Source organism: Xenopus laevis, chromosome 2L, assembly GCF_017654675.1.
Source record: "Xenopus laevis strain J_2021 chromosome 2L, Xenopus_laevis_v10.1, whole genome shotgun sequence".
Taxonomy (NCBI): domain Eukaryota; kingdom Metazoa; phylum Chordata; class Amphibia; order Anura; family Pipidae; genus Xenopus; species Xenopus laevis.
The window spans coordinates 22099451-22111770 of NC_054373.1; the positions used below are offsets into that span (position 1 = coordinate 22099451).

General features: G+C 37.1%; 1 protein-coding gene across 2 annotated transcripts in view; it reads left to right on the forward strand.

Annotated features, from left to right (window-relative positions):
• Nucleotides 1–8241: 8241 nt before the first annotated feature.
• The window catches only part of vgll3.L (vestigial like family member 3 L homeolog), a 28749-nt gene continuing 24670 nt past the window's right edge, over nt 8242–12320 (forward strand). Inside the window, exon 1 of one of the 2 annotated variants that reach the window (XM_018245990.2) lies at nt 8242–8521. In XM_018245990.2, the coding sequence (XP_018101479.1) occupies nt 8405–8521 (117 nt within the window). In that variant the 5' untranslated portion in view covers nt 8242–8404. The remainder of the gene's footprint in view (nt 8522–12320) is intronic. The other variant, XM_018245991.2, reaches the window with a different exon arrangement.

The window sequence follows — 12320 nt, forward strand, 5'->3', positions numbered from 1 at the left end:
TGAGTTAAAGTATGATATATCTTCCTTGAATGTTTTATAAAAGGAAGCTATATAGCCATCTGGTCCTGGACTTTTCCCATTTGATAGGCTTTCTATACCTTCTTCTATTTCTTTATAGGAGAATGGTAATTCTAAATCTATAGCTTGTTCATACGATAGGGGTTTTAAATTAGCTTCTTTGATAAATCTTTCTATTATTTCCAAATTTTTTAGTGGAGCTTTGTTGTTTTGTATTTTATATAATGCTTGATGCTTGACATGTACGTTTTTTAATTTTATTATACGATATATATGCTTTATGCATTGTGCAAAAAGAATCAAAGGTTACTTTATACAGGTATGGCATCTGTTATCTGGAATCCCAAATTACGGGAAGACCATCTCCCACATCTCCCCATTTTTATCAAATAATTCAGATTTTAAAAATTGGTTTTCTTTTTCTCTGTAATACTAAAACAGTAGCTTGTACTTGATCCCAACTAAGATATAATTAATCCTCATTGTAAGCAAAACAATCCTAAATTAGTTTTAAGTAGACTTAAGCTGGCCATAGACGTACAGATATAATCGTATGAATCCTCTATTCGTACTATTTTCAGACTGTGTGTGGAAAGTCCCGACATTTTTTGTGCCACAGCAATCGGTCGTTCAGTTGATCGGACACGTTACAAAATTTCTGTCGGCTGCCAATAATATCTCTGCCTGTTTTGCGGATCTGATGATTTTCAGTGGGAGACTGTCACCATGTTTTGTCGGACATGAGCTTTCGTACGATTGCTGTCAGGAGCAGAACATCGGCTGATCTGTTCTATTACTACTTTATTTAAACTGAAGGCTGATTGGGAGATGGGGACGTCCTTTTGTTCGTCCGATATTGCAGGTAAACCTGCACGTCTATGACCACCTTTAGGGGCAGATTTATTAAGGTTCCAGTTGTGTTTTCCACTAAAAATTTGAGTATTCGAGGTTATTTTGGTGTCAAAAATCGTTTAAAAAAAAAAAAATTAAAGATTTATTTTACCCCGACCCTAGAAATAGCTTGGATCCAAAAAACACCACCTAAAACTTATCAAGGTCATGTAGAAGTCAATGTCAGAAGTCCCTTGAACCAACCACTCGATAGCCTTCATGATGTTTGAGGTTTTTTTTAGAGGGATTCACTCGAAAACTCAATCAATAAGAACAATTCCAGGTTTTTTTTGCAGAAAACTCCATCAATTTGAGTTTTTGGGTTGTTAACCCCGAACTCGCTGATTCACGGTTTTTCCATTCAAGTTTTTTTCTTAAATTAGAAACCGTTTGATTTGTGAGTTAATTCGAGTTCTAAAAAAAACTCTAGAATTCGACCTTTGATAATTAACCACCTTAATGTATGGAGATCCATATTATGGAAAGATCCCTTATCTGGAAAACCCCATTTCCCGAGCATTCTGGATATTAGATCCTATACCTGTACCAGGAATTTGCCAATAACTTAAAACCTCAAAAAAATATCACTTCCACTACTTCAACTGCTTTTTATACAGTGAAGGCACAATTGTGGGGAAATGTTTGTACCCCTTATGTTTATCTGTTTTTTGAATGGAACCAATGTATTAATTCTGCTCACAGGCCCAGGAATCACAGCCGGTTAGGACTTAATCTGCATATCAAATATATCAAAGGAAACTGAGTAGAACATTTTGTACCACTGGGTGGGGGTTGTCATTCTAATAGTGTAAATAGTCTTCAGCACAACAATACAGGTCAGCTTATACACACTTTCATCTTTCCTTATAATTTCATGTCACCATAGAATGATATGGGGCCTCAGAACTTACACTATTTGTACAGTTTTAACTTAATTTAAATTTCACATACTGTTTGTATAAAAACTCGAAAAATACAGAAAAAGCATAAAATCCCAGTAGCGTTGCAGCTCCAAGGTCTTGGGTTCAATTCCAGCAAGGACATTGTTTGCAGTGAGTTTTATTCAGAAACGCGTTTCCTCCCAACTACAAAAACATATAGGGGGTTATTTATTAAACTCCAAATGCAAAAATCATGAAAAATTCTTGATTTTGTTTTTATAAAATAGGACTTTTAAAAAATCACAACTTTTTCGGAATTTATTAAACCCAGAGGATGCAAAAGTCTGAATCTGAAAATCCGGCATCTCAGACCTGTCGAGGTTGCATATATGTCAATGGGAGAAGTCCCAATGATTTTTTGATGTGCGCTGGGTTTCGTGCCATACCCCAAAGTTTTAGAAGTTTTCAGGGGGAAAATTCCGAAGAAATAGTGAAAATCGCGAAAATCGAAAAGTTTTCGGGAAAATTTAATAATAAGTAAACATAAAAAAACCCGAGCGGATTTGATCTGAGTTTGTAGCAGAAAATATTGAGATAAATTCGGACTTTGATGATAAATAACCCCATAGAGTAGGTTCATTTGCTCCAAATAAAATTGCCCATAGTGTCTATAATAGGGACCTTAGACTGTAAGCTCCACTAGGACAGGGACTGATGTGAATGCTTTAGACCACTGCAACATATAAATAAGGGAAACTAATAATAATAATAATAATGATAGCTATGACAATTAAACAGGAGATTTTTATCTAGTTTCCATTAGGATGCACACTCATTAGAAGCTATTTTCCACTCATACCACAATCTTTGCATTATACATTATCAGCAAACAATTTCCCGGATAAAAAATAAATAAATAAAATCATCCCGCTTACCTTCTTGAGCAGAACTATTTATACCACTTACAGCAGAGATACTCTGAATGCATTAGCTTAACTTCCTGAAACCCACCCTAGCAACTAGGATTTTACTAAACAAATAAATTCTGCTTGTCTTAATAGAAAAATATCTTTTTTGCCTTGACATGCACTTGTATTGGTTACATGTACAATAAAAAATAGAATAATTATAAAAGTGCCTGGCTTGAAGGGGAACTGGTATGTATGTAAATACATTTCATGAACAGTTTTTATTATTTTGTTCCTTGCAGTTGTTTAGATATTTAACAATATATTTGTATGTTTCTCAACCAAACCTTTTTTTTTTCTGGCTGCAACAGTGAGTCACTGACAGATTTCACCTACTCTGATTGGCTCGTCGCAGCCTGAGTCAGCAATTTCAATGCACTGACACACAGCATGCTGAGTTGTTTCAATAAGGAAAAAAGTTAGGATGAGGGAGCACGCTAATAAACCATGCATCTGTCAAAATCTATAAGAACACATTTTCTTTGCCTTACTCGTAGTTCCTGTAGACTTTAATGGTAAAGCAACTCAAGAGTTTTCAAGAACTCTTGAGAATTTTCAAGCACGTGGAGCACTTTTAAAGCCAGTGCCCATTGGTTTGATTGGATGTCGCCATGCTTTCAGCTCCTGAATTCTTTTGAAGATTTGAGAAAAATAGAAAAACCATCATGATCAAATTAAGTTTTCAATTAAACTTTAAATAAATAAGACCTTAAAACGGTCTTTCTAGTCTGCTTCTTCTGACCCAAAACGAATCGGGACTGATTTACTATCATTTGGATTTTCTTTTTTTCATGCATCATATTTTTTCTCAAAAAAATTGTGTTTACTTATCAACAGTCTTATTTCAGTGGTTTTTGAAACCACAACTTAACTCACTTGTCCTGGCATTTATTAAAAGAGCCAAATTAAAAAAGCACAAATGTAAAAATGCTCTGAGCAAAAAAATTATGAATACCTCTAAAAAATCAAGTTTTTCACACAATTTCTAGCAAAAAAAGAACCTCTAAAAACACCAATTCATTAACAATGGTACAATAGGATCAGATACGAATCGAAGTAATAGCGCATTCAATCGAATTTGAATCAAAGTTTTTTGAAAAGTCCTCCAATTGACTTTAAATAGGTTCTAGGAGGTTGCCCATAGGCTAAAACAGCAATTCAGCAGGATTTAGAATTATTAAAGAGACAGTACACGATAAATTTTGATATTTGAATTTTTGAATTTTTGTCAAATTCGAATCGAATTTGGACTATTCCCTAATCAAAGTACACAAAAAATAGCTCGAAATTCTATTTTTTTTTTTCATTCTAATTTTCACTTCGACCCTTGATAAATCTGCCCACTAATAAATCTAAATTTTTTTACAGAAATGTTGAAGAACCACAAATATTTAGAATTCAAATGCTAGTAAATTAGGCCCATAACTGTAAAAACCACAAAAAAACTCTAATTCAAAAATTCACCAACTAGTGGTTTTAGAGAAACAGAGTTTCAAAGCTCTAATACCACTACAATTTGACTTTTAATAAATGAGCCTCTAATTAGAATACGTTGATGATGGCGTCAGCAATGACAACCAACCAGAAAACGGAGTCTAGATTTCTATTATCACGATTATCTTATGTTACTTACAGGGGAAGCAGATTTACACCATGGTGGAACCCATTAGTATGGACACTGATCAAGTTACCATAAAGCAACATTGGGATACACTTTTGGAGACGATGCCCAGTCATGAAAACAAATCACTACTTCTTTAAAGGGATCCTGTCATCGGAAAACATGTTTTTTTCAAAACGTATCAGTTAATAGTGCTATTCCAGCAGAATTCTGCACTGAAATCCATTTCTCAAAAGAGCAAACAGATTTTTTTATATTCAATTTTGAAATCTGACATGGGGCTAGGCATTTTGTTAATTTCCCAGCTGCCCCTGGTCATGTGACTTGTGCCTGCACTTTAGGAGAGAAATGCTTTCTGGCAGGCTGCTGTTTTTCCTTCTCAATGTAACTGAATGTGTCTCAGTGGGACATGAGTTTTTACTATTGAGTGTTGTTCTTAGATCTACCAGGCAGCTGTTATCTTGTTTTAGGGAGCTGTTATCTGGTTACCTTCCCATTGTTCTTTTGTTTGGCTGCTGGGGGGGAGGGAAAGGGAGGGGGGCGATATCACTCCAACTTGCAGTACAGCAGTAAAGAGTGATTGAAGTTTATCAGAGCACAAATCACATGACTTGGGGCAGCTGGGAAATTGACAATATGTCTAGCCCCATGTCAGATTTCAAAATTGAATATAAAAATCTGTTTGCTCTTTTGAGAAATGGATTTCAGTGCAGAATTCTGCTGGAGCAGCACTATTAACTGATTCATTTTGAAAATTTTTTTTTTTCCCATGACAGTATCTCTTTAAAAAAAGAGCAAAAGGGGCAAAACCTCTGCAAATGATAAATCTGCTGAAAGGTGTTCATTTCTGTTTTTATGATGTGGCAGAGAAGCTCCATCTGCATGTGATTTTAATCTCGATTATGTGAGCTCCCATTGTAACCGCCTTGGTTTCTCCGACATCGAGCGCCGATGACTGTGCATTCTACGTCCCATAAACACCTTCAGCAGAGCCGCGCACATAAATATCCACTTGATTCGCAATAATAGAAGAAGCATGGCAGAATTAAGTGGAAACAGGCAGCTTTGGTCGATCAGCTTCAAGTAATTGAATTCCTGCAAAGCACCTTGTTAGTTCCCACATACCGAGAATATTTTATATATCTAGCGCAACTGTCGCATTAAAGTCTTTTTTTTTCTACTTTTTAAGCATTTGACTGATTTTGTTTTTTTTTTCCTGACGGGTTGCTTTGCTAACGTTTATTAATTGAAGGTAAGGTAAGATAAAAAAAACCCTTTAATTTGCATTACCTTTTTTTGAATGACTTTTTCCAAATTATTCTTTATACAGGTACAGTATAAGATACGTTTTCCGGAAACCCATTATGCAGAAAGCTCTGAATTAGACGAAAAGTATAATTAGGGGGTTATTTATAAAAGTCCAAATGCCCAAAAATTCAAGGTTTTTTTTAACTATGAAATCCAAATTTTTTGTGAAAAAAAACCTCAAATTTTTCGTAATTTATTATACCCCGAGCATGGAAAAAAATCAGAATCCGAAAATCCGGCAACTCAGACCTGCCAAGGTTGTGTATAAAGGTGTGTATAAAGGTGGCCATACACGGGCCGATAAAAGGCATGGTGATCCAAATTATGGAAATACCCCTTATCTGTGGGTCTGATTCAATCCCTTCATATATCACTAAACTGGGACACAGAGGCACCAGGAGGGTTGCACTATATCAAGTTTTACTTACAAAAGCCATTACCTACCTATTTATTTCAATTAAATCTGCCCATTTTCTGTAGATCTACAGGGATCCTCACATGGGGGAAATTTCACTAACATCTGAAAATTCGCTAGCAACGGCTTCGCTGACATTGCAACACTTCGCCAGGCGTAGATTTGCCAAGACAACACTAATTCACTAAAATCCGAAGTTGCCTCCATGGCACCGAGCGCTGGCAATGTTGCGCTAGCGTTATAGCACCAAGCGAAGTTGCGCTAGCGTTGGCTAATTTGCATACGGCAGGAAGTTAAAGTTGAATGGACGTATATGTTGCAGCAAATACATTACATTACACAAGCCTGGGAAACCTTAATAAAATAAAATAAAGTTGTTATATTGCCCTACACATGAGCCCAGTGTATAGTTTATGTGCCATATGTTAGGAAATGTAGGGGGGAAGCCGGTTACCCCCCAAAAAATGGACGATCTTTTGCAGCCTATCACCCTGAAAATATGAAAAGACGCCAGAGTTTTTTGGGACTTTTTCAACAATTTTTTGAGGAACTCCTATCTACTCTATTGCACTGCGCCTGGTCTGAGGTGGCGAAGGCAAGTCTGGCGCAAGAAAAAAAAATAAAATCCGCATCTTAGTGAATTTGCGGAGTTACGCCCATTCGCCAGAGAGCAAATTCGCCAGGCGTTAGAGAGTGAAGTACCACTAGAGTCTATCTCCTTCGCTAGCGAAGTTACACCAGCGACCGTTAGTAAATCGGCAAAGTTCCTAAATGACGTCAGCCAGCGTTAGTCACTTCGCCCTTTAGTAACTTTGCCCCATGGATTGTTAAGGAGCCACAACAAGACAATAAGAAGACACCCCCCCCCAGCAGAGGTGCTTGGATTAATAATCAGGGATATCCTCCAGTGTTCCAGTTGTTGTTGAACTACAGCTCAGTTGTAAGTGGCAGGTTCAGCACAAGCGCTGCAGGTTGCACAGTACTGATACTGTATGTATGTTGTATTTTGCATATTCCTATGTGCCCTACCCAAAAACTAAACCAAAACCCTGGAACCTATGGAGCGATTGTACCCAAACTGTGTGCCTAGTCCCCCTAGAAGGGTCCAAACTAGTTGTAGGGTGGGACTGACTCACAGACAGTAAATCACTGACACACTGTGTGATTTCGGAAATTCGATTGCGTCAAAACCGTCGCACGTCAACACTATTCGGACGCCCATTGACTTTAACGCTGAGCATCAAAATTGACGCGAATTTTTCAGCGAAGCAAAACAGGAGAAATTCGCCCATCACTACTCCTAACATTTAGGAGTTAATTTTACTATGCTTTAGAGAGTTATATTTTAAGACTATTTGCAATTTTCATTTTTTTATTATTTGTGGTTTTTGAGTTATTTAGCTTTTTATTCAGCGGATCTCCAGTTTGCAGTTTCAGCAGTCTGGTTGCTAGGGTCCAAATGACCTAAGCAACCATGCATTGATTTGAATAAGAGACTGGAATATGAATAGGAAGGGGTCTGAATAGAAAGATCAGTAATAAAAATTATCAATAACAATAAAACCAACATGTGTATATATATATATATATATATATATATATATATATATATATATATATATATATATATATATATATATATATATATATATAATGTGTAGCCTTACAGAGCATTATTTTTTTTTAGATGGGGTCACTGACCCCCATTTGAAAGCTGTAAAGAGTCAGAAGAAGGCAAATAAACTATAAAAAATAATGAAGACCAATTGAAAAGTTGCTTAGAATTGGCTAGTCTAATACTAACCTATAACTAGTGGCTGTAACTATTCCATGGGATTACAGAGCATTTATTTGGTGAGATAACAACATCACTGAGTTTGTCGGAGGTGCCGGTGAGACTGTGTGATCGATACATCAGATTGAGCTGAACTTTCCGCAGTCTCAGCGCAGCGACAACCAGTTGCTCGGCCTCGGACAGACTGCGACTTGCTGCAACTCTTCGGCATTCAGTCTCCCCCCAGAGGGCGGCTCAGAGGAGGGAAACAAGCGTTATTATTCCTCCCCCCGGGGCGGGCTATTGAGTGAATGTGTCAGGTCTCAGGCTCCACTAGCACACGGGCTGCCCATTGGTCGGACATGTCTCTATTGTGTTCATGCTAATGTAGCGCCGATATCACATCGCGCAGCCAGTCCCCCCGGGATGTATAAGTAGCGCCGGGAGCAGGAGAATGCAGCGCTCGGAGGTGCCACTAGACAGCAGTTCTGCGCAGTCACACGACTCTCTACTACTGGGACACTTGCAATGAGTTGTCTGGATCTTATGTACCATCACCAAGTGTATGGAATGCGCCACTATCTGCCCAGCCCGGGGGCACCTTGTAGCTCTGCCTGTTACCATCATCATCATCACAACCAACAGGTGAGAAGCAACATCCCTACTGTCTGACTCTGCCCATTCCTTTCTCTCTTGTCTTAAACTTCCAATTCCATTTGTTTCTTATAAAAAAGTATTGATAAAAAAAAGTTGCTCCAGAACCTCTTGGAAGGAACATGTCTTCACTGTCAGTCTTCATTGGAGATTCGACCTCCCTTATATCCTGATATTTTATATGTTATACAAACACCTCTTATCCTTGCCTGCTTCGATATTCTCTCTCTCTCTCTCTCTGTCTCCATGTCTCTCTCTATCTGTCTCTCCCTTTCTTTCTTTCTTTCTTTCTTTCTTTCTTTCTTTCTTTCTTTCTTTCTTTCTTTCTTTCTTTCTTTCTTTCTTTCTTCTTTCTTTCTTTCTTTCTTTCTTTCGTTCTTTCTCTCTCTCTCTCTCTCTCTCTCTCTCTTTCTTTCTTTCTTTCTTTCTTTCTCTATTTCTCTCTCTATTTCTCTCTCTCTTGCTCCCTCTCCCTCTCTCTCTTTGCATCTGTCTCTCTCTCTCTCTCTCTCTCTCCCTCCCTCTCTCTCTCTCTCTCTCTCTCTTTGCATCTGTCTCTTTCCCTCACTCTCTCTCTCTCTCTCTCTATTAGGGATTCAGCCAGTGTTTGGCCTTTTCCAGCAGGATTCAGTTTTGGCCGAATCATTGTGCCTGGCCGAACTGAATCCGAATTATAATTTGCATATGGAAATTAGGGTCAGGAAGGGAAATCACATAACCTTTTGTCACAAAATAAAGTTAAAAAGTTAAAGAAATGAAACCTTCTGATTATCTTCAGTCAGAGCAGTGACGTAGCAGCAGGTGAATGAAGTGATCCCACACTGATCTGCGGAATTCCTGCCATCAAATATCCCTGCACAACTTAGTGTAACAATAATAGCAAATTCATTGATTACAATGACAACTAGAAATAGTTAATTGTGACCAGTAGTGATCCCCCCCCCCCCCCCCCGTATTCAGGAAAGGAACAAGTATCGACTGTTGGGTTAATATCAACCCAAAAAATAAATTTAGCCTAATAAAAGAAACCATAATTCTAACACAACTTTGCAATATACATTCATTTCACATTTCCTATGTTTATTTGTAAATTTATTGAAAGCAGCGTCTGTCTGTCCCTTTCTGTTCTCTGTCCTGATGACTCAGACTATTAATACAATGTAAGACAAGGCAGCTGATTAAAGGGGTTGTTCACCTTTAAATTACCTTTTAGTATGATGTAGAGAGTGATATTCCAAGACAATTTGCAATTGTTTATCATTTATTATTATTTGTGGTTCACGAGTTATTTAGCTTTTTATTCAGCAGTTTGCAGTTTCAGCAATCTGGTTGCTAGGGAGCAAATTACCCCAGCAACCATGTATTGATTTGCATACGAGAATGGAATAGGAATAGGAGAGGGCCTGAGTGATAAAAAAAAATGCAATAACAAGAGCACTTGTTTTTTTAGATGGGGGTCAGTGACCCTCATTTGAAAGTTGTAAAGAAAAAGTCAGTGAAACCTGATTTTACATTTTCCTGGATTTTACACCATTTTTTTTCTGGTCCTCAGACAAACGTAAAATGGGGGTTCTACTGTGACTCAAAAACTATAAAATATAAATAACGACCAATTGCAAAGTTGCTAGGAATTGGACATTCTATAACATACTAAAGGTAACTTTAAAGGTGAACCACCTCTTTAACAGACCTGTCTTTGCTGGGGGAACACAGACTTTTGTTTAAAAAGTAACAACTAGGAGTTAAGCTAATGCTGCTTTCAATATCAAGTGTTTTTACAAATAACTTTGAAAGCGCTGAAAATGTTTAATAACTGTATATTGTAAATTTGCTTAGAAGGATGTTTTCTTTGATTAAACAATTGTTTCTTTTGAGGTGGACTTTGCCCTTTAAAATGAGGAGCAGCAGTAATAGTAATAATATTTCCACCTATTATGTTTAACATCCAATTTCCATAAATTAACGTTAGCATAGATGATTTTTGGATCCTCCACTGAACTGAAAATCCAATCAAAAAATAATCCCACTTTATTGCAGAATTTGTATGCGTCCAGTGGAACTGGTTGTGTCCAGATGTGAACAATTAACTGACTTGATTTTACTTTTCTGTATATTTTGCTATGCAATCCAGATATATATATATATATAAATATTAGTTGTCTCTTTATTTAATAGAAGCACGAATAGAGTGAAGATAAGTTCTAGAATATTTTTAGGATACAATAGTGTTTCATGGGAAGTTATTGAAACAGCCCCTAAAGAATACACCCAATGTACTGTGTATCCGATGGGAGGGCAGTGCCGGCAGGGAAAGGGTTAAACGGTTTCCTTATCTGCCCCTAATGAGATCCATCCCATGAAGTGAAGTCAACCCGGTGCTGCCCAAGCAAATGTGAATAATAAAAATGTGTGTTTTCTTATCAGACTGACAGGAGCTTGTGAGCATGCACAGAGCGTGGGTGTGGGGTGGGGCTTATACTGACTTGGCCCAGAGCGGGTCACTGGAGAATACAGCTTGTGTTGTTGCAGCATTCCATGAAGTTTTATCATTATTATCCGTGTAGATCATACTTTACATGGGAAGTGTCCCTCTCAGCCTCGTGCCAGCCATACACAAAGCTGCGGAGCATTTCCAAACTTGTTTAGTACCATCTCAGTGGGATTATCTGGGTGACTCTATTGCTTTATGTAATCACTTTGAGATATATATGTATATATATATACCATAGTAATGGAGGGCACACACAAAATAAATCCAGCAACTGCCTGGGTGCCAAGTGGTAGTTCAGCAAGCACATCCACAGCAATGACTCACAGGACTTGCTTAAAAAATGTAAAACTAATTTTTATTGTACAACATCAATGTTTCGATCACATATTCAGTCCTTTATCAATATATATAAATATATATATATATAACTCCCTTTGGGGGTAATATTACATTTAAATGCTGGTGTCATCTGTGAAACTATATATAAATATTAGGGTTACCACCTGCCCGGTTTTGAGCCCAGTTTTATGAAGGGTTACCCAGGTCAAAACTGCCTACCCGGTTTTCCAAATTAGGAAAAACCGTGCAGGATTTCCTATAACTGACGTGGCGACCGGCCAATCGGCGATCTCTGCATCATAGCCCCGCCTCTACCATCACGGCCACACCCCTCCATGTCACCCTCCCTCCGCATCACAGCCCCACCCTCTGCCCGGATTCCATGGTGCAAAAAGGTGCAACCCTAATATAGATATATATATATATATATATACATATATATATATATATATATATATATATATATATATATATATATATATATATATATATATATATATATATATGCATAGATGGACAGCACTTCTTCTCCAAAAAAACTACCTTTAGCTGCCCTTGTGCCCAGAATAGGATTCATATAGAAAGAGAATATATATATATATATATATATATATATATATATATATATATATATATATATATATATATATATATATATATATATATATATATATATATATATATATATATATATAGGTATGAGATTCATTATCCAGAAACCCATAATACAGAAAGCTCAGACTAACGGAAAGGCTGTCTCCCATAGACTCCATTTTACCCAAATAATCCACATTTTTAAAAATGATTTCCTTTTTCTCTGTAATAATAAAACAGTAGCTTGTACTTGATCCCAACTAAGATATAATGAATCCTTATTGGAAGCAAAACCAGCTAATGTTTACATGATTTTCTAGTAGACTTAAGGTTTGAAGATTCAAATTACGGAAAGATCCATTATCT